Genomic DNA, 22,511 nt, shown 5'->3' with positions numbered 1-22,511 from the left:
CTTAACCCACTGAGCCACCCAGGCGCCCCAGTGGGACTTTCTTTTCATACACGATGTTTTACATCACTGATTCTTGGAGGTGGGACACGGGAGAAGGGGAATTTCCGCTCCCTCCTCCTCCCCCTCCTAGTGGGGCCAGACTGATTTTAAGAAGTCCATAGCCAAAGAAATTAGTTACTAAGTGTGAAAGAAGCCAACAGGATGCTGAGCCGAATAACAATATAACAATGCGCCTGGAAGGGGGGGGGTTGTCTCCCGCTTTAGAGGGGGTGGTCTGCATAATGAAAGTGTTGCCAAGTGATCTCCCAAAGAGGTGACTCTATAATCCCCCCGCCCCCCAACCCCAAGAGCGGGCAAGTGAAAAGCGCCTGGTTTCTCTCTGGACTGCGGCCAAGGCGTGAGTCATTGCACTGAGAAGGAGGTGCCCAGAGGAGATGGGGAGGCTTGCCCAGATGGGCTCCAAGCTTCTGGAATTTCAGGAGGTGAGGAAAGGCGCTCCCGCCACAGAGAAGGGCCCAGGCAAAGGCATGGGGCTGGGCTGGAGACCGCGCACGGTGTGCCCTGGGAATGAGGCACGGTGATCCCAGCTCCGGGCTCGGGGAGTCTGGCAGGGCTCCCCCAGAGAAAGGCAGGTTGGTCGCAGGCCCCCGCCATGAGTCAGCAGGCTGGCTGTTAAAAGCATCCTGCGGCCCGATTGCATTCCTCAAGGGTGGGGCCGCTCGCAGGAAGGGGGCGGTGCCCCTGCAGCCCCCCAAATCCCAGCAGCCCCCTCTCTCTCCTCCGCTTTGCACAGACCGTTCCCCGCCCTCCTGCTCCCCCCCTCCCCATACTGCTTCCCAGGCCTCTCTCCGGTCCCTTCAGAGGACCCTCCCTTGACTCCCTTGATCTTAAATCGCCACCTTGGAAGAGGGGGGTGCTGGGTGGCTCGGTCGGTCAAGCGTCCGGCTCAGGTCAAGATCTCAGGGGTGAGTTCGAGCCTTGCTTCGGGCTCCCTGCTGACAGGGCAAGCCCGCTTGGGTTTCTCTCTCTCTGTCTCTCTCTCTTCTCTCTCCGCCCCTCCTCCCCTCTCAAAAATAAATAAATACACTTAAAATATATCTATATATAATCGCAGCCTTTCCCGCACACTCCCTAACCCCCGCCTACCCCACCTGCCCCCATCACCGTCCGATACACCACATTTAAAACGTTCGGGGTTCATTTTTGTCCACTCAAACACACACCACAGTAGGGCTTTTTGTTTGTTTGTTTGTCCACCTACTCTGTGCCCCAGCGTCTGGCATACCGTAGGTGCTCAATAAATCCTCGCGGGCTGAATGGAGCAATTTGACCCCGTCTCGGGCAAGAAGGCCTAAAGCTTCCGGGGCTATGGAGAGCTGTCTTTGGACATCAGACTGGAAGGCCCCTGGAAAAGAGGTCCCCGGTCCCCCCCACCCCCCCCCCCCCCGCCGCTGCTCATTCTTCAAATGAGACCAGAGAGGCACAGCTTCTGTGTACATTCCTGCATAGCCAAGAAGGACACTGGCCAAAGGGATGTTTTGCTACAAGACTGGATAGTGGACTTTAAGCATTTATATTAAAGAGGCTCGTTAAAGAAAAACATACAGGGGCACCTGGATGACTCAGTCCCTGGAGCGTGGGGTTCCTGATCTCGGGGTTGGGAGTTCAAGCCCCACATCCGGCGTAGAGAATACTAAAAAAAAAAAAAAAAAGATGGGGTGCCTGGGTGGTTCCATCAGTTAAGCCTCCACCTTCGGCTCAGGTCATGATCTCACGGTTTGTGAGTTCGAGCCCCGCGTCGGGCTCTGGGCTGACGGCTCAGAGCCTGGAGCCTGCTTCGGATTCTGCGTCTCCCTCTCTCTGCCCCTGCTCCTCTCTCGCTCTGTCTCTGTCTCTCTCTCAAAAACTAAGTAAACATTAAGGAAAGAAAAGAAAAGAAGATCATACAGTAAAGTCGATTTGTGGGGGGGGGGAGGGGCGTGTTTAGGTTTACGAATTTTAGCGCCTGTATAGATTTGTGTAACCATCACCAGCCTCAGGATACAGAACGGGTCCCATCCCCCCTTTGTGGTCACGCCCTCCGCATCCCTGAATGCCCTCACCGCCCCCCCCCCCCCGCCCCATCCCCACCTCGACTCCTACCCCCACGCCCACATCTCGTCTCTGTACAGCTTTGCCTTCTGGAAAACGTCCTGTTGGTTTCCCGTTGTTGGTTGCGACAATTAACCACACGCCCCTGTGGCTGCGAGCGGGTCAGAAGTCTGGATTCGGTGCCACTGCGCGGAGATCCCCGTGTCGGCAGGAGCGTGTCCCTCCTGGAGGCTCTTGGGAGAGAATTCTCCTTCTGTGCCAGCCCGACAGGCTTCCTGTGGTCTTTGGCTCTGGACTCCTTTTTCTGCCTCCAAATGCAGCCACTCGCATCTTCCTCGTTCCCTTCGGCTTCCGTGATCCTGGCTTCTCTCTCAGCCCCCCCTTGCCTCCCTTTTAGAAGGACCCTTGTGATTACATTTAGGGTCCCCTCCCCGGCCCCCAATAATCTCCCCGTCTCGAAACCCTTCCCGTAACCACAGCTGTAAGATCCCACTTTCCCTGCAAATGTAACACACTCGTACAGGCTCTGGGGACTGGGATGCGGACGTCTTCGGGGGCCACTGTCACATAGATGGAATTCTACAGGCTGGGGGCCGAGGCGGCGCCTTCGACACACATCCATGGGTGGTCGTTCTCAGTGGCCGTTTCTCGTCTTTGCCAAGTAGCGCCGCACAGTGTGGACGTCCCCGTTTGCCTGCGCACCTGCTGGAGGACGTCTGGGGTGTTCCCACTTTGGGGCGATTGCGAACAGTGTTGCTATAAACGTGTGAGTGCGGATATTGGAGTGAACATACGACTTCGTTGCTCTTGGGTGAACACGCAGGAGAGGGAGAGAAGCCGTTTTAAAATGGGGGGGTTATTTATTTATTAATTTATTTTAATTTTTTTTTAACGTTTATTTATTTTTGAGGCAGAGAGAGACAGAGCATGAACAGGGGAGGGTCAGAGAGAGAGGGAGACACAGAACCTGAAGCAGGCTCCAGGCTCTGAGCTGTCAGCACAGAGCCTGACGCGGGGCTCGAACTCACGGACCGTGAGATCATGATCTGAGCTGAAGTCGGACGCTCAACCGACTGAGCCACCCAGGCGCCCCGAATGTTTATTTATTTTTGAGAGAGACAGAGACAGTGTGAGCAGGGAAGGGCCAGAGACAGAAGGAGAGAGAGAGAGAGAGAGAGAGAGAGAGAGAGAGAGAGAGAGAATCCCAAGCAGGCTCCACACTGTCAGCACAGAGTCCGAACTGGGGCTCGAACTCACAAAACCTCAAGCTCATGACCTGAGCTGAAACTTGAGAATCGGACACTTAACCGACAGAGTCCCCTCCTACCCAGGCGCCCTGAGAGAGAATCTGCTTTAAAATCTGCTTACATTAAGATAGTTCAGGGAGGGGCCCCTGGGGGGACTCTGTCAATTAAGAGTCCGACTTTGGCTCAGGTCATTATCTCGAGGTTCGTGGGTTCGAGCCCTGTGTCAGGCCCTGTGCAGACAGCAAAGAGCCTGCCTGGGATTCTCTCTCTCTGCCCCTCCCCTGTTCGTGCTTTCTCTGTCTCTCAAAATAAATAATTAAACGAAAAAAGATGTACAGTTCAGTGAGATATTTTAACATACAGTATATAATGCAATACAGTATGATAATAATATTCCCCAAGGAGTTTAATACTCCCGTGACCAAGGGGAAGCAGGTGAAGACATACTCGGAGAGGTTATGTGAGGTCAAACCCATGTCTCCTTGACCACCCCCCCCATCCGGAACCCCCCACAGCCCCTGCCCAGAAAGAGCACACCTGGAAAGAATCGAATTCGGGGGGCTACCTCATGGCCCTTGGTGGTTAGGGGCCACACCCGCTTGGGTACAAATCCCGGCTCTGCCCTCCGTAGCTGTGTGACATCAGCCCAGTGACTTTGCCTCTCTGTGCCTCCATTCCACATCTGTAACACGGCGATAGAAATACCACCCACCTCCTAGCTTTGTGGAGGGAATAAATGAATTCAGGGCCATCACGTCGTGGGGATCGCTGTGCCAAGGGGGCGCTCTCAGCATTATTTAAAAAAAAAATTTTTTTTAAAGGTTTATTCATTTTTCCGAGACAGAGAGACAGAGTGTGAGCAGGGGAGGGCTACAGAGAGAGGGAGACACCGAATCCGAAACAGGCTCCAGGCTCCGAGCTGTCGGCACAGAGCCCGTCGCGGGGCCCCGAACTCACCGACGGCCGAAGTCGGACGCCCAACCCACTGAGCCTCCCCGGGGCGCCCCAGCCTTATTTTTATTTCTTCAACGAATGTTGACCGAAGGGCTTCCCTGCGTATTCGGGTGCTTGGGATACACTGGGAATCGTGGGTATTCGGGTGCTCAGTGTATCGAGACAGAGGGAAACAAAAGAAAACAAACGCCTAAAATCCCTGGTCTCACGGAGCTTACTCGCCAGAAGGAAGGCAATCAACAATGAAAGAAACACGTAAACCTTGAGGGAGGGAGGGAGGGAGCCTCTCAAGGGCTCCAGAAAACGACGCAGGGGGAGGGGAAGGGGGAGGCTCAGCTGTAAACAGGGCGGGTGGCCGAGGCCTCAGGGACGAAGTGCAGGGGTGATCTCGGAGCACAGGCAGGAGGTGAGGGTGCTAGTCACCCAATGGAAGACAGATCAGTCAGTGCAAGGGCTGTGGGGCAGGCCTGGGCCTGAAGGGCCGGGAGGGTTTCTGACGAGGGAGAGCCAACAGCCTAGTTAGTTTCTAACCAATTCTGAGAACCGACCACGGTGGGTGGGGGAGGGGGGGCGGGGCGCTGGAAGCAGTGAGATCAGCAAGGAGGTGACCCGGTGACCCTGGCTTTTAATGCTTCCTCCTTGTCCAGAAGCCCAGAGAGGTTATTCAAGGTCACAGAGCTAGCTGGTAGCCGAGCCTGAGTTCAAATCCAAGGTTACCCAACCTCAGCCTGTCTGCCTTCCCCACCGTCGCTGCCCCTGGAGATGGTGACGAGGCACCCCACCCCCGGGGGATCTGAGCTGGGGACCGATGTGCTCATGGCACGGGTCGTGTGCCAGGCACCGGGGGTAAAATACTGAATGTGACGGACGCACTGTGGCCTCGCGGCAGAGGGAAGGGGTGAAGGTGCCTTGACAGGTACGGTACCGAGACCACCTAGGAAGGCGGCTGTGTGGCCTTAGGGAAACGCGTTAACCTTTCTGGGCCTCCGTTCCTTCTGGCACGAGGTGATGTTCTCAATACCCGCTTCATGGGATTCTAGAAGTCTGATAGCGTGTGTGTCCTCGGCTGAGAGTCTCTTCACGAGTGGGGGCGCCCGGGTGGCTCAGTCGGTTGAGCCTCCGACTTCGGCTCAGGTCAGGATCTCGCGGTGTGTGGGTTCGAGCCCCGCGTCGGGCTCTGTGCTGACCGCTCGGGAGCCTGGAGCCCGCTTCGGATTCTGTGTCTCCCTCTCTCTCTCTCTCTCTGCCCCTCCCCTGCTCACGCTCTGTCTCTCAATAATAAATAAATAAATAAGTGTTAAAAAAATTAAAAAATTAAAAAAAGAATTTCTTTATGAGTGGCCCCCACCCCCCACCCCCCCCCCCGCCTCCTCCCCTGCTGGAGGCAGAGGGAAGTCAGAGGTCTGAGGAGGGCAGAGAAATGGGCAGACCCAGGCTATGCAGGGGCTGCGGCCAGGTGCGGGATGGGCAGGCGGGAGGGACTGGAGGCCACGAGACTGAGGAGGCTGGGTTGAGGGCCCGGGGGGGCGAGGAGGAGACCAGAGCTGGATGGGGGCAGTGGGGACAGAGAAGGAGGGCCAGCGCCTGGCACACGGTGGGGTAGAAGGCCTCAGGACCGATGCCTTGGGCCATTAGACTCTCGTGTCCGGGAGGGAGGTGGGGGGGGGGTCTCCCGAGCAGGGCAGGCCAGGCATCTTCCGGGAGGCCCAGTGGGTCCTTGGCCAGCTGCCCGTCGTGTTGGCCGTGGAGCCCACTGTCTGTTTCTCCTGCAGGCCTCTGACCCAGCTCAATAGTTACCCCCATGCCTCTGCTCCCATCGAGCGACTGCCGTGTGCCTGGTGTGGGGCACGTGGTGTGGGGACACGGCGGGCTCGTCACCCAGCGAGTGGAAAGGTCACCCCGGGGCCAGGTTTGATTTACAAGGTTGGGAGAGAAGGCACACGGCACCTGTTCTAGGACACCCAGTGAGGTCCGGCCACGCGGGAATCGGGGGGGGGGGGGGCTCCGTGGCCTCTACACTCTAGCGCAGACGAGGACAGGGGACCAAAGTCTTGGCTGGAGGACTGGCAGATCCCAAGGACCGGAAGGGGGAATGATGCTCAGCGCGCTGGGGAGATTCGGCTGGAGGGTCGGGTGCGTGGGGAAGGGGGGACTGGAACAGAAAACCGTCTGCAGGGCTGAGGTTCAAATCCCAGCCCTGCCTGGAACTTGCTTTATGGTCTCGGCCAAACCACTTCCCCTTCCTAATCTTCCTTTTCTTATCTGTAGCCGTCGTAACACGGAGGGACATCCCAACCCTACCCCGTTCATGCCGTTATTGATCGGATACTGATTTCATTTATTGAGCGGTTGCTTGTTCTGGGCTCAGAGGGCACGGTCGTGAGGTTTGGAAAGAGGCCTGCAGACTTTGGGCATCTCTAAAGGCCCGACAGGGGATTTTTGAAGGGCTGGGTACCGAGAACCACTGAGGTGGGGGGAAAAGGTCATAACAAAAGCTCTTTGACTTGACTTCGTTTTTTTCTAGGGAAATCCCTTCCTTCATTCACATGAATGAAGGAACCCCCACATTCATTCAGTCAGTCAAATACTGGCTGAGCACCAACCATGTTCCCCCAGGGCCTCCTGGGGTGGGGCGACGACCCTCGCTTTGCAGGTTGTAAACGCTGAGAGAGGGGGGAGGTCTGGGGGAGGAGGACACCCTCATATTTATTCATGTATGCAGTCACAGACTGTTTCAGGGACTCCTGACAGGCACAGGATCCGTTTTCCTGTCGCGTAAACTGGGGAGGAAGTTTCTCCAAGTTGCTGTCAGACCAAAGACTGAAATAGCACTGCCCACTAAAGGGAGCTCGTTTCCGGAGTGGTTATCAGAAGCCAAGCGCTTAACCTAGATTATCCCTTTGAATCCTCAGGTGCGATTAAAACCATGGGGTAGAGATTACTATTATCCTCATTTGACAGATGAGGCAACCGAGGCTCAGGAGGTGAGATCCGCCGCCCAAGGCACGGAGAGAGTCAAGGCCCAGGCACTTGGCCCCCAGTCGGCCTGATGGTAACTGACCACCTCGGAGCGCCCACGCATTGGGCTCATCTGCCTAGCAACCAGTGACATCACCAAGCCCACACCCACACTCAACCTTTGGGGGGGAAATGACGTCATCACTGAGCAGTAAAGTGACTAAAAGGTGCTGAGGGCTTACTGTGTGCCCCTCCTCTGGACACACACAATGCCCAGCGTCAGCTCTATTACTGTGTCTGGCCACGATAATTGTAGGAGGGCCCGGCTGACTCTGGCTGAGGGAAGACTCCGGGTCTCAGGGTTGTGAGTTTGAGCCCCGTGTTGGGTGTAGAGATTACTACTTAAAAAATAAAATCTCTCTTTTTTTAATTTTTTAAAAATTTGTATTTATTTTTGAGAGAGAGAGAGACAGCGTGTGAGCAGGGGAGCAGCAGAGAGAGAGGGAGACCCAGAATCCGAAGCAGGCTCCGGGCTCCGAGCCGTCAGCACAGAGCCCGACGCGGGGCTCGAACCCACGAACTGTGAGATCATGACCTGAGCCGAAGTCGGACGCTCAAGCGACCGAGCCACCCAGGCGCCCCGAAAATCTTTTTTTTTTAATTTTTTTTTTTCAACGTTTATTTATTTTTGGGACAGAGAGAGACAGAGCATGAACGGGGGAGGGGCAGAGAGAGGGAGACACAGAATCGGAAACAGGCTCCAGGCTCCGAGCTATCAGCCCAGAGCCTGACGCGTTTTTTTTTTTTTTTTAATTTTTTTTTTTTTGCGCCCCGAAAATCTTAAGAAAGCCCCCAAACAGGAATTCTTGCCCAGATTTATTGAATGCAGGGCTCCATTTTAATATTTTTGTGTCTATTGACGCATTATATTTTCCCACTGTCCTTATTTTTTAACAAAATTAGCAGGGGTTCTCTCTCTCTCTGCCGCTCCCCTGCTTGCCCCCCCCAAAAAATAAACAAACATTTGAAAAGAAACAACAGTGGTTTTAAGGTAAATAAATAAATAGTTAAAAAATAAAATTAAGACAGGTGTTTTAATGGGAAGCTTCCCCCCCCCCCTTAACTGCTTTGTTTATTGGTTCACTAAATACTTTGTTAAAGTAAAACACGGATCTTTGGTCAACAACTCAAGGAATTTTGCAAGGTAGGCATACCGTCACCAGACCCCCATCTGCCCCCACCCTGTCAGCCCCTCCTCCCAAGGATAACTGCCGCCTGCCTTCTAGCACCTTCTACCGTACTGTCTTGTACTTGAACTTCCCATAATTGAAATCATGGGGTCTGGACGCTCGTGGCTCATCTTTGGCTCAGCCCCTTGTGTTTCCGAGTTTTCGTCCGTGTGGACCCCACCCCTCTTTATATAACAAGAGTATCTATATAACAGCCTCTTTACTATCCCGAAATGCAACCCAGAGGCAGTGTAACCTACTTACACACGTACTCCCCCCCCCCATTTCAATGTATTGTCCTCCGTGTATTATAGCGGGACACCATCGCAAAGTAGCACGGTGTCGCGGCTCAGAACTCAGATCGAGTTCTGCGGGGGAAGGGAAGCTTACACCGCTCTCGGAAGGGGGTCCTCCTTAAGGCGAGGAACCAATGTGTGGACTCCAAGCCTAGGTGGGGGGGGAGGGATGTTGATTTAGGGGGAGGGAGCAAGTGACAGCAACTTGTCTCATTTTGAAAGCTGACAGACCCTCCTAACGTTCCAGAAAAGTGACACAGAGTACCTTTCTGGCTTCATCCCCTTTGAACCTGTGTCTCCTCCTCCCGCACATACTTTCACGCCAGATGCCCTAGGACAGGTGAGGCGGCGATGCGACTTCTGGGAATTCTGGGAGTTCCTGCGGCCAGCCGGCCTGCACGAATGCGACCACGCTCCCTGACTTTGGACCTGATAAATACCCCCAGGGAAACTCAGTAAAAAGTATCCCCACCTCTGTGTCACCTTACTGGTTTTTTTTTAATGGTTATTTATTTTTGAGAGAGAGAGCCCGTGGGCACCCAAGTGAGGCAGGGGCAGAGTCAGAGGGAGACAGAGGGTCCGAAGTAGGGGAGGGGCAGGGGAGGGGGCGGACAGAGGATCCAAAGCTGGCTCTGTGCCAGGTCCCCCAAATGCCCACCCCCTCTCCCATGCCAGGGGCAGGAGACCCCCCGGGGGGAAGCTCCGGGTGGAAAGACACAGTGGGGTACGTGGATTGCTTTTAAAACAGCTCACCCGGGAAAATGTTACTTCCGGGCATGGCCCTGTGGTCGCTTGGTGGGGCTTTTTCCGGAAAGGCAGCTCAAGTGAGGGGCTGAAGCCTAACACTGTTTCAGTTGCAGGGGTGGGGGGTGGGGGTGCCTGGCTGGCTCACTCGGTAGGGGTGCCACGCTTGAGCCTGAGGGTTGTAAGTTCAAGCCCCGCCTTGGGGTGTAGCGATTACTTAAAAATAAAATCCTGAAAAAGAAAATAAATAAATAAAAGCATGTGTTAATTTCTTTAAAAAAAATTTAAAAAAATAAAATCCTGGGAGCACCTGGGTGGCTCAGGCTGTTGGGTACCGGACTCTCGATTTCGGCTCAGGTCGCGATGTCCCGTTTCATGAGTTCAAGCCGCGCGTTGAGCTCTGGGCTGGCAGTGGGGATCCTGCTTGGGACTCTCTCTCTCTCTCTCTCTCTCTCTCTGTCCCTCCCCCACTTGTGCCCGTTCCTTCTCTCTCTCAAAATGAGTAAATAAACCTAAAAAAAATGAAAAGGGCATCTCAGCCTCATGGTGACCCCTGGATGGGGTTTCATAAGCGGGCTTTGCCAGCCCTGTGGCCTTGCACAAAAGAGTGGGCACGACACATAATTTCTGTGGCTTCGATTTCCTCGTTGGTAACATGGCGGGGGGAGGGGGTGACTTCGCCTCTCCCTCGAGGGTTGGGGCAAAGAATCGATATAAGGAAAGCACTTAGCCCCACTTTGCAGATGTGAAGTGTTCCATGTTCCACCGGCTGTGTGGCTTTGGGAAAGTCACCCAACCTCTCTGTGCCTCGCTCTCTTCATTCCTAAAAGGGGGATGCTAATCACTGTCACCACATAGGATTGTTGTGGGGTTCTGGTAAACCATTCCCAGTTGGCAGATGAAGAAATGAGGTTCAGGGAAAGTTTGTCGCCAGGATTCTCTAGCTAGGGGGGTACCCCTCCCCCGTCTCCCCGCTCACCGTCCCTCCTGCCCTGAGATTTCTCTGCCGCCCCCCCCCCCCGCGCCTCCGTGGGTGACCTCAGTCCTCGTCTCCTCCCCGGTCCTCACGGTGTCTCCCCCATATTCCAACAGCCAGAACTTGTCAGGCGAATACTTCAGGTACAAGGGGATCCCCTTCCCCGTGGGCATCTACTCACCCGAGAGCATCCGCAAGGTCGAGAACGCTGATGTGCAGGACGACGACATCTTCATCATCACCTACCCCAAGTCAGGTACCTGCTGGGAGGGGTTGCTGGGGGTGGGGTGGGGAGGTGGCCACAGAGGCTGAGACGGGCGCACCCAGGGGAAGGAGGCAGAGGAAAGAGTGGGGGGGAGGCCTGAATCTGCTCAGAACCTGGAGCTTGGGCGTTTGCACTGGCGGACCCCTCAGCTAGGTGTCGCTCTTCCCCCCCCCACAACCAAGTGGGCTCATCGCCCTCGGGGAAGCCTTCCCGGGGCCTCCGGGGCTTCAGCCCCTGTCCCCACCCTGTCCCGCTCTATCCCCTTAAACTCGCCTCTACTCTTCTTCTCAGCCCTTGTCGCCACCGGCCACTGGGCTGTGTTTTTGGTTGTTGATTTAGCCTCCGATCTCCCCCCCACCCCCCACTAGAACATGAGCTCTTGGAGGACAGCTTAGTGTGCCTGGATCGCGGCTGTATTCTTGGAGCCTAAGTCGGTGCCTGGCACCCATTCAGTAAATATTTGCGGAAGGAAGTGGGGGCGGAGGGAGGGACGATCTTCATTTTCTCCCTCCCTCCCCGAAACGCTGCTTATTCTCTGCCATGGGTGCAGACGCGGCTGTGAACTGGGGAGACATTTGTCAGTTTCTCGGGCGAGACAGGCTTTACGTAAACCCGCGCTCACTCCTTTGACTATATAATTAGGGTTGGGGGGGGTAACCTCGAGGAAAGGTGCAGAGAGCGTTGAATGTAGGTAACAAGAGACCGTCTGGGGGATGAGCGCAGGCTTTGAGGGGGAGAAGATGTTCCTGCCGAGATCTGGAAGCCGCAGAGGCGTTTGAGTGGGAAAGGGTGTCCTAGACGACGGAGGAATGGCACACGCCAAGGCCCGGGGGTCGGGGGAGGCTTGAGGGAATCGAAGGAACAAGAGGGGATCAATGAGGCTGTGGTGCAGGGGGCAGTGGAAGAGGCTGGGAATGGGGGCGGGGGGGCGCCCGGAGGATGAAACATCCCTACTTCATGTCTTTGTCAGAATGTGTTTGAAAATTTTCAAAATAGGGCTCTCCGATAGAGTTCTGTGAGGGGTCCTTTTGGAGATATTCACGTACCATGTGGTTTATCCATTTTAAAGTGTACGGTTCAGGGCACGTGGGTGACTCAGTCAGTTAAGCGTCTGATTTCGGCTCAGGTTATGATCTCACGGGTCGCGAGTTCGAGCCCCGCACCGGGCTCTCTGCTGTCAGCCCAGAGCCCGCTTCAGATCCTCTCCCCTCTCCCTCTTCCCCTCCCCGCTTGTGTTCTCTCTCTCTCTCTCTCTCAAACAAATAAACATTAGGGGGCACCTGGGTGGCTCAGTCGGTTAAGCGGCCGACTTCAGCTCAGGTCATGATCTCTCAGTCCGTGAGTTCGCGCCCCGCGTCGGGCTCTGTGCTGACAGCTCAGAGCCTGGAGCCTGTTTCGGATTCTGTGTCTCCCTCTCTCTGACCCTCCCCTGTTCATGCTCTGTCTCTCCCTGTCTCAAAAATAAATAAAACGTTAAAAAAAGTTAAAAAAATTTTTATTAATAAAATAAACAGATAAAATAAACATTAAAAAATCTTTACAAAATAAAGTGTACAATTCTATGGCAGTAACGTATTCACGGATTTGTGCAACACGTCACCACAATCCATTTTAGAACGTTTAGAACAAGATACGCATCAGCCATCACTCCTCAAACCCCACCTCCCCGACCCCAAACCTTAGGCAACCATTAACCTGCTCTCTTGACTCTATGGATTTGCCTTCACCTCTGGCTTCTTTCATTTAGCATGTTTTGGGGGCTCATCCATGTGGTAGCGCGGGTCAGGGCTTTGTTCCTGTTTATGGCCAAGTACGGTTCATACTATCTTTCTTTCTTTCTTTCTTTCTTTCTTTCTTTCTTTCTTTTTTAACGTTTATTTATTTTTGAGACAGAGAGAGACAGAGCGTGAACGGGGGAGGGTCAGAGAGAGAGGGAGACACAGAATCTGAAACAGGCTCCAGGCTCTGAGCTGTCAGCACAGAGCCCGATGCGGGGCTCGAACTCACGGACCGCGAGATCATGACCTGAGCCGAAGTCGGCCGCTTAACCGACCGAGCCACCCAGGCGCCCCATTTTTTTTTCATTTTTTTAATGTTTAGTGACTTTTGAGAGACAGAGAGACAGAGCATGAGTGGGGGAGGGGCAGAGAGAGAGAGAGAGGAAGACGCAGAATCTGAAACAGGCTCCAGGCTCCGAGCCGTCGGCACAGAGCCCAACGCGGGGCTCGAACTCACGAACCGCGAGATCATGAACTGAGCTGAAGTTGGACACTTAACCGACTGAGCCTCCCAGGCGCCCCCTGGGCCTACCGCTTTTTTGTTTATTCATTGGTCAGTTGATCAACACTTGGGTTGTCTGCGCTCTTTGACGGTCAGGAGTAATGCTTCTAGGAACATGGCCATTCATTTCCATTTCCCTCAGAGTTCTAAGTTTTGAGAGACACATACGGTCATACAACCCCCATCGCAACCAAGATACAGAACCGCTCCCTCACCCCCAAAATCCCTTGCACCCGTTCGTGGTCTGCTCCTCCCTCACCGCCAGCCCCCGACAACCATGGTGGCTTACCCCCGCCCCAAGTTTTGCCTTTTCCAGAATATCACACAGATGGGCTCATACTGTGTGCATCTTTGGAGACCGATTTCCTTCACTCAGCATATTCTACTTTCGATTCATCCAAACTCTTGGATTTTTTTTTTTTTTTCTGCCGAGAAGTATTCCATTCTATGGATGGACTGTGGTATATCCATTCATCTCTTGAAGGACATTGGGGTTGTTCCCAGATTGGGGTAGGTATGAATGAATACACCTGCTATGAAGCTTTGTGTGCAATTCCACGCATGCAGATGTGTTTTCATTTATCTTGGGTAAATCCTTAGGAATGAGACTGTTGAGGGGCACCTGGGTGGCTCAGTTGGTTAAGTGACCGACTGCGGCTCAGGTCACGATCTCTTGGTTCACGAGTGAGCCCCACGTGGGGCTCTGTGCTGACCGCTCGGAGCCTGGAGCCTGCTTCGGATTCTGTGTCTCCCTCTCTCTCTCTCTCTGACCCTCCCCCGTTCATGCTCTGTCTGTCTCTGTCTCAAAAACAAACATTAAAAAAAAAATTTTTTTTTTAAACAAGTGAGGGAGGATTAAACTACCAAGAGGTGAAGAGAGCCCCAGGGGACACAGGAAGGGTCACTGGGGGCCCGCGGCACTGCTGGCCGCTGTCCGGTCACCAGAGCAGCAGGGAAGGGCCCGGGAGAACCTGGAAGGGAACCCCGTCCTCCTGCGGGGTTCCTCCAGCGCCCTCTACTGGCCGCTGCCGGAAAACCGTTCACACGGTCCGACCCCAATATCCCAAAACAGGGCAACCAAGAATGAATTTGGAGGCGAGAGGCAACCCATTAAGAACCCGGGCGGGGTTATTGTTAGAATCCAGGGAACTAGAGGGGCGCCTGGCTGGCTCAGTCGGCGGAGCGTGTGATACTTTGACCTGGGGTTCGTGGGTTCGAGCCCCACGTTGGTCACGGAGATTACTTAAAAAAAAAAAAAACCCACAGAGAATCCAGGGCAATAGGATACTAATGACAGGTGATTGTCAATATTATTATTTTCTTCTATTTCTCATCTGACCTGCCTATATCCTCGTGGAATCCGGACGCGTGAACTGGGCCATTTGATGAGATCCCTTCCTGCTACGTGACACACGGGTGTCCCCACAGAGATCAAGGGGCTCCTCCCGAGAAGGGGCAGTGAAGAGAGCTGAGATTTTAAGTCCAGATGCCTGGATTTAATTCCAGCTCCCTCTGTGTTTGGACACGATGCTTCTGTCCTCATCCGCGAGCCGCGGAATCTCAGACACGAAGGCCTGCTGGAAGCTTCTGTGTCGTTTCTTCAAACTCCAGTTGGTGGAGGGATGGAGGGAAGTTGGGGGAAATCCGGGCTGCCTCAGGCATTCCGGCTCCTTCCATCTCATGGCTTGCCATCCCCGGGAGCCCCAGTTTCCACTGGGTCCCCGCATCCAGCCAGCGGAGAGGGAAGAAGAGAGAGTGGCGGGGGGGGGGGGGAGGGGGGGACACGTAGGAGGTGTTTATGGGCCAGCCCTGGAAATGGCTGCCACCTGCACTTCCTTGGCCAGAACTCAGTCACACGGCCCCACATGTAGCTGCCGGAGAGGCCGGAGAAGTGGGGTCCCCTCATCTCCCCGGTGGGGAAAGGAAATGGGGTCGGGTGGACAGCCGGCCGGTCTCTGTCACTTCCTCGCCTCGCCGCCGGCTGTGAGGCTCCGGGCCACCAACCTCCGTAGCGAGCGGCGCCGTACGTAAAGCCCAACACGACTCTGTCTGTTCCCCCCTCCGCTCCCGTCCCCGCCCTTTGACTGATTGGCCCAATTTCTCCCGACAGGGACCAACTGGATGATAGAGATCCTCAGCTTAATCCTCAAGGACGGGGACCCATCCTGGATCCGCTCGGTGCCCATCTGGAAGCGGGCGCCCTGGTGTGAGACCATCCTGGGTGCCTTCAGCCTCTCGGAGCAGCCCAGACCCCGCCTCATGAGTTCTCACCTCCCCATCCAGCTCTTTGCCAAAGCCTTCTTCACCTCCAAGGCCAAGGTGCAGGAGGAGGGAGGCGTGTGGGGGTGGGGGAGCGCATAACTAAGGGGTGAATTCAGCACGGTATTTACGCAGCACCTACCATGCGCCTGATCTAGAACGGCAGTAGATAAACGCGCAGCAAGGCCTGCCTCGCAAGCCCACGTTCTAAAGGGTGGCAGGCCGAGAGAACAGGGAAGGAAAGTCTCCTCGTGGGCAAAGGTGATGACTTCACGAACAGCCCGCAGGGGTGGGCGAGGAGGGCAGAGCGCGCAGGCGGGAGGCAACGGTGGGCCCCACGGCGTGGGAAGGGGCGGCCCGCGCGGAGGTGAAGAGAAGAGGCTGAGCTGGGGTTGTACGTTGAAGGCGGAACCAGCAGTAGGATCTGCTGGCAGATGGGGCGTGGGTGTGAACCAGATGAGTCAAGGGTGACTCTAGGGCGTTTGGTTTGAGCAACTGGGAAGATGATGCTGATGTCAACTGACTTGGGGAGGCCGGGAGAGAGGCTCGGGGGAAGGCGGGAGCTCTGTCGGGGCCCGTGGACGTCCGGGTGGAGGGTTGCCAGCGGGCAGTGAGGCAACCGAATCAGGATTCGATAGGACACGCGTCTCTGGAATCGGCTGGTCGACCCAGAGGCGGATGGGGCCGTTAAAGGCAGGAGACTGGTCGCATCACCAAGGAAGCGAGTGTAGACAGAGGAGGCCCACCGGGACCCCCGCCCGGTCAGGCTCACGGCTTTGCTGGGAGGAGGCCCAGATCTCGGCCAAGCTGCTGCACCCACGGCCGCAGAGAATCCCAGCAAAAGGACCGAGGCTAAAGTCAGTGGCGGAAGGAGGCGTGTGGGTCAGCGTCCAGGTGTCTGTCCCAGAGCAGAGCTGCCTGACCCTCCCGGCAGCGACATGGGATGACACGCGAGCCTTGGCATCCGGGGTGTTTGTCGGGGCGGACCGCCCGGGTGGCTGACCGTGGTCGTGGGGAAGGAGACGGTGGCCAGGAAAGGAGCCATCTGGCGGGGCTGACGCAGGCTTGGTTGTGGAAGAGGAAGGAAGCTGTAATCAGCTAGGAGCCAGGGAGCCGGAGCCTTGAACGCCAGGCCCAGAGGCGAAGAGGGTCAGTCAGTGCCTCTCACCTTGATCAACCCCATCCTGAGCCCCCCATGCCTTCCTCCTCCTGTTTTCTGTATTTAGAGAGGGGTAGGGAGGGGCAGAAAGAGAGGGACAGAGAGAGTCCCAAGCAGGCTCCGTGCTGAGAGCACAGAGCCCAATGTGGGGTTCCATCTCGCCAACCGTGAGATCATGACCTGAGCCGAAATCAAGAGCCGGACGCCCAACCGACTGAGCCACCCGGCGCCCCGCCCCCCCCCCCCCCCCGCCCCCGTCCTCCGGTCTTAATTCCCTTGAAGCCAACCTGTCACCCCGCCTGGTCCGGGAACAGTCCCCGTGTCCTGCTGGAATGTGGCTGCAGGGAGGTCTCCCCATCCTCTGGGATGAGATGAACTTGATCTAAGCCACTGTTGGCGGGAAAGTCCCCTGAGAAGTCTACCCTGAGGCCTTCCTGCTGCAGGCCCAGAAACAGAGAAGGCTTGGGGGCATGCAGTCTTTGGGGTGGGGTCCTGCCTGTGTGCGACACCTTCTCCCCTCTCCCCAACACCCATACGCAGGCGATCTACATGAGCCGGAACCCCCGGGACGTGGTGGTCTCGCTGTATCACTACTCCAAGATCGCCAGGCAGTTGAAGGACCCCGGCACACCTGACCAGTTCCTGCAGAACTTTCTCAAAGGCGAAGGTGAGGACTGGGGCAGAGTGGGGGTCCGGATGGGGTGCCCCTCTTGGGCCCAGACAGGAAGGGGGCAGGGGAGGGGGTAAGAAGGAGAGAGAGAGGCAGGGATACAGGGCGTGATTGACAGTGAAGGCGACAGGTGTGTAAGAGACCGAGCGACGATGACAGACACAGCAATGGGGAGAAAGAAGTGGAGAGAGACTGAGAGGCCCAGAGTGAGCAGGAGACAGAAGGAAACGGAGACAGACAGACAGACAGACACACAGACACACAGATACAGAGAGGGGCAGAAACAGAGAGAGATGGGGAGACAAAGGTTCTCTCTCCGGGGGCCAGATGTGGGGGGGGGCTTGGGGGAGGCATCCAGCCCCGAGGCACCATGCCCGGGGCCATGTGGGGGGCTAGTCAGGCCCCCCTGGTCCCCCGGCGGGGGTGGCCCTGCTGCCCGGCCCTCATCCGCCTGCCCCTCCGCCCCGCAGTGCAGTTTGGCTCCTGGTTCGACCACATGAAGGGCTGGATTCGGATGAAGGGCAAAGAGAACTTCCTGTTCGTCACCTACGAGGAACTGCAGCAGGTGATCCCGCGCCCCCACCCCCACCCGGCCCCTCCCTCCCCCTCCCCTCCTCCCGCCCCCTTCCCTTCCCCCAACACACCAGGTACTGGGGGCACAGCGGTGAACAGAGCAGAGTCCTGAGCCGGGGAGCAGGAGAGGGGCCATGGGCAAACAAAGAAAACAGATGGCAGCTGGAGAGCAGAGAGAAAAGGCAAGGCGGAAAGGAAGATAAGGAATGTGTGGGGGCACAATTTCAAATAGGGTGGTTGGGGAGGCCTCCGGGAGAAGATAACACTTAAGCAAAGATCTGGAGGTCAAGGACGACCCAGGGGGATAGCTGGTGGGGGGGGGGGTCTCAGGCAGAGGGAACCCGCCAGTGCAAAGGCCCTGAGGTGACAGCACACGCTTGATGTGTTTCCAAGGGGAGCAGAGAAGGATGTGGCCAGAGCCGCCTGAGTGGGGGTAGGGGTGGGGGTGGGAGACAACAGCAAGGACCTTGGCTTTCCTCTGAGGAGGTGGGAGCCAGGGGTGGGCCCTGAGCAGGCGAGGCGGTAGGAAAAGCACGGAACCGTGGCGCGTGGGGAGTGAGCTCCAGGGATGGCTGTGGCCTGGAAGGCAGAAGGAAACAGCCTTTGGAGTTAGACGGGGATCCTGTCTGGACCCCACCAGACGTCCCCGGAGCAGGCACCTGGGAGGGAGATGCCTTCCGGCTGGGGCAATCAGGGAGAGTTCCCTGGAAGAAGTGCCGTGGCAGAATGCCCACTGCTTTGCCCCGCTGCGAGGAGGATGCCGTAGGGAGCCCCCCGGCATAGCACGACCGTCTGACAAGGTACCCCAAAGTGTTAATATAGTGCGCAAAGTAAAAGCGACTAGGTCCCGAGGCAGGACCTGTGGGATCGGCAATAACGAGAATACCACGCACCAAACACCTCACTTAACCCTCAGCGTGTGGACGGGCGAGTCACAGATTAGCTAGAACCACCTACAGCTGCCCGTATTGGACCCGTTTGGATCTGCAAAAAATATAATTGTAAAGGGTGCCCCCCAATATTGTTCGTACCCCCGTTTTATGGAGGAGGAAGCTGGGGGACAGTTGACAACCTGCCTGAGTCTTTTGCCCACCCCGGTAAACGTCTTTTGATGGAAAGGTCCAGACAAGATGTTTGGCGTTAACCGCCACCCCCCCATCCCCTCCCCCCCCCCGCTTTGTTTTGTTTTGTTTTGCTTCATCCAGCTTTTTTCTCCAAAGCCCAAAACTGGGCCATGCAGCCTGGCAGAGCTTCTGGGCTGCCCCTGGCGTGTGAAGAACTGCACACATGTTAGAATTTCTGGGACACGCCGGTGGTTCAAGAAGATAAAGGGATGTAGGGTTGCGAAACCAGGAATGGCCTGGAAAACCGGAGCCGTGGGGCCGGCGGCGCTGACGAGAAGGCTAACTGTCCTGGGCACTAAGTATCAGGGAAGGCGGCGAGACAGAGGAGGGAAGCGTGGGCTTCGGGCACGGAAGTCTGAGTTCCTCCCTAGCTGTGTGACCCTGGACGAGTGTCTTCCCCTCTCTGGGCCTCCATTTACTGACCGGGGTAATGACACCTGTCTGCAAGGCTATTGGCGGGCTTGGCACAGATATACGAGAGAGAGAGAGAGAGAGAGAGAGAGAGAGAGAGAGAGAGTGAGGGGCAGAGAGAGAGAGAGGGAGACAGAAGTCCCGAAGTGTGCTCTGTGCTGACAGCACAGATGTGGGGCTCAAACCCGTGGACGGTGAGACCGTGACCTGAGCCGAAGTCGGACGCTCAACGGACTGAGCCCCCCAGGCGCCCCTCAATCCACGTGGCCTGAACGATCGATCGTTGCCAGGAGGAGGGTGATGTTTGAGCTGTATCTGGGTGGGGAAGTTTGCCTGGTGGAGGAGGGTGCCAGGGGGCATTCTCGGCCACCCCCCCGCCAAGGCTGCAGGGAGGAAAATGCAGGGAATGGTTAAGTTCTGGAATTAGAGGCCAGGCCAGGCCAGACCACTTCTGTCCTTGAAAGCCAGGCCTGGGGGCCGGGACTCTTGTCCCAGGGCACTGGGGAGCCACAGGGGGGCCGGGAGCAGCTTTGGGTGTGGGCGCCTGGAGGCAGGGAGGCCAGGGAGGAGGCCGAGTCGCGGGTCCATGGGGAGAGGACAAGGCAGGCCCAGTGCAAGGGCGCCGAGAACAGAGGAGGGGATGAGCAGAGGGAGACTGACAGGGGTGTGGGGGGAGGGGGAGTAAGAGAGGGGAGGCCGGGCTGGGAAGCTGGTCCTGTGACCCAGTGAGTGAGGCTGCTCTTCCGGGATGGGCACCGGGGGGGAGGTGCAGATCTGGGGCGCAGACAGGCTGACCCCCACTTCTAACCTGAGTGGGGGGTGATTGTGCACCAGCTGCCCAACTGACCTCTGCCCCGGCTCTGCCCCTTCCCTCCCACCCGCGGAACCCTCCGAAACCCCCAGCCTGAGAAAACGCTCGGAAGCCATCGCCCCATCCCTCGGCTCGGTGGTGGGGAAACTGAGGCAAAGCAGCAGAGCCACCCAGACGGCTCTGGGTCGGGGACTCGGACATCCAGATTCTGGGTCTGGTGCTCCTTCCTTGCCTGGGGTCCCCTCCCTCCGCCCGGCCTCCCTGACCCCCCTCCCGGCCCCCGCAGGACCTCCACAGCTCCCTGCAGGACATATGCCAGTTTCTGGGCCGGCCGCTGGGCAAGGAGGCGCTGGACTCCGTCGTGGCGCACTCGGCTTTCGGCGCCATGAAGGCCAACGCCATGTCCAACTTCACTCTGCTGCCCCCCAGCCTGCTGGACCAACGCCACGGCGCCTTCCTCCGGAAAGGTGCGGGGGCTCCGGGGTTCCAAGGCTCACCCGGCCACCGCCTGGCTGTGCACCTTGGGGCGGTCAGGTCACCTCTCTGGGCCTCGGTTTTCCCAGCTGAAACGTGGGGTCGCTCCGAGCAGCACTGCCTTCCCAAGGTCACGAGGGACCCCCCCCGCCCCCCCCAGGGCTTAGCACAGGGCCCGGCATCCAGAGAGCTCCAAACGGCGACAAAATGGCCCTGTCCAAGGCCACAGCCAGGACTGAACCGTCCTGAGGCTATATAGAGTCTTAGTGAATCGTTCTTAGTGTTAAGGTTCAGCCCAGAAAGATTCAAGCGCTCGGATTACGGGAAGGGGGGGAGGGAGTGTCTTCGTTCCTATTCCTGCTACAAGACCACAAACTTAGCAGCTTAACACAACCCACGTTTATTCCCTTACAGCTCTGGTCAGAAGTCCCAAATCAGTGTCCCTGGGTTAAAAATCCAAAGTGTCAGGGGGACGGGTCCTTCTGGAGGCTCCAGGGGGGAGAATCTGTTCCCTGCCTTTTCCGTTTCCAGCCCCACACGGACTGCTGGGCTCCTCGCCCCTCACCGGTCTTCCGATCAGAAGGGTGGCAGTCTTCCAATCCCAGACTCTAAGCCTCCCGCCTCTCTTGCTTTTTCTTTTTCTCCCTATGTTTGTTTTGAGAGAGACCAAGAGGGAGCGAGCGGGGGAGAGGCAGAGAGAGACAGGGAGAGAGAGAGAGAGAGAGAGAGAGAGAGAGAGAGAGAGAGAGAATCCCAAGCAGGCTCCACACCGTCCATTGGGGGGGGGGCTCGAACTCACAAACCATGAGATCGTGTCCTGAGCCCAGATCAAGAGCCGGACACTCAACCTGACGGAGCCACCCTCCCCCTCCCCCCCGGGCGCCCCTCCCCCTCTTCTTATAGGGACCCTTGTGGGTCTGCCTGGATAAATCTCCACCCTTAACCAATGACACCTGCAAAGTCCCTCTTGTAAGGTCACATATTCATAGGTTCCAAAGACCAGGACGTGGACATGGGGCGGGGGGGGGGGGGATTATTCAGCCTATCACAGGGAGCCCCACCCCCACCCCTCACTAGGGGGCGTCATGTAATTCAAAATACTGCCATCCAAATGACATTGGCCCCAGGTGAGAAGCACGAGGCCGGCCCGGAGGGCCCCCTGCGCCCGCCTGGGCCCGTGGAAGGGGCAGAGGTCACGCCCCTCGCCTGCTGGGTCGCCACGAGGGTTAAGGAGGGAAACCGAGGAAGCCGGGGCCACCCTTCCGCGCGTTCCCTGGCACGGGCGTGTGGGTACATTCCCAATGGGCAGAGCCATCACGGAGGTAGCGTGGGTGTTGTAGGAGCCCCGGAGTGAGGAGGCCCTTTTCCAGCCAGGGAGGTTAGGGATAGGAAGCCAGGAAATGCTGGAGCGGGAGGGGGAAGTTCTGGGCAGAGCGATTTAAGGGGTCAGGGGGTAAAGCTGGAGGAGGAAGGCAACAGGTCTACTGAAAGGAGAAGCGGGGTGGGGGGGGGGAGCCAAGGGAAGGAGGGGGCAATACGGGTGCCCAGGGGTCTGGCCAGGTGACTGGAGGCCAGCGTGAGAGGCAGCCATCAGTAGGAGGTAAAAGGGCAAAAACGTGGAGATGAAAAGGGAGCGGGGAGGTGCTCCTGGCCAAGGCCCGGAGGTGGGAAAGAGGGTGCTGGGATGTGGGGTGCGGGGGATGACCCCGCCTGGCCTCACCTCGCCGCCCCTCCCTCCCCTCGCCGCCCCTCCCTCCCCTCCAGGGGTGTGCGGCGACTGGAAGAACCACTTTACGGTGGCACAGAGCGAAGCCTTCGACCGCGTCTACCGGGAGCAGATGCGGGGACTGCCCACCTTCCCCTGGGACGACCCCGAGGACGCCAGCCCGGACCCCGATCCCAGCCCCACCCCAGCCCAGGCCTCCGAGCACCCCCCGGACCTGTGACCTTGAGAATAAACGCATCGCTCCTGCCCCGACTCTCGATGCGC

At 57.1% G+C, this 22,511-nt stretch overlaps 1 protein-coding gene across 1 annotated transcript in view; it reads left to right on the top strand.

The window, feature by feature from the left end:
* The window catches only part of SULT2B1 (sulfotransferase family 2B member 1), a 30,597-nt gene extending 8,130 nt beyond the window's left edge, over nt 1-22,467 (top strand). The window contains exons 2-7 of the mRNA XM_047077434.1: nt 10,612-10,751; nt 15,151-15,359; nt 16,999-17,125; nt 17,599-17,693; nt 20,334-20,514; nt 22,286-22,467. Coding sequence (XP_046933390.1) covers nt 10,612-10,751; nt 15,151-15,359; nt 16,999-17,125; nt 17,599-17,693; nt 20,334-20,514; nt 22,286-22,467 — 934 coding nt within the window. The remainder of the gene's footprint in view (nt 1-10,611; nt 10,752-15,150; nt 15,360-16,998; nt 17,126-17,598; nt 17,694-20,333; nt 20,515-22,285) is intronic.
* Nucleotides 22,468-22,511: the final 44 nt, after the last annotated feature.

Source organism: Lynx rufus, unplaced genomic scaffold (genome assembly GCF_022079265.1).
Source record: "Lynx rufus isolate CCGP_SWC_20201006 ecotype Redwood Valley unplaced genomic scaffold, mLynRuf1.p SCAF_16, whole genome shotgun sequence".
Classification (NCBI taxonomy): Eukaryota; Metazoa; Chordata; class Mammalia; order Carnivora; family Felidae; genus Lynx; species Lynx rufus.
Note: the sequence above shows the minus strand (reverse complement) of the source record. Positions and strands in the feature narration are given on the sequence as shown.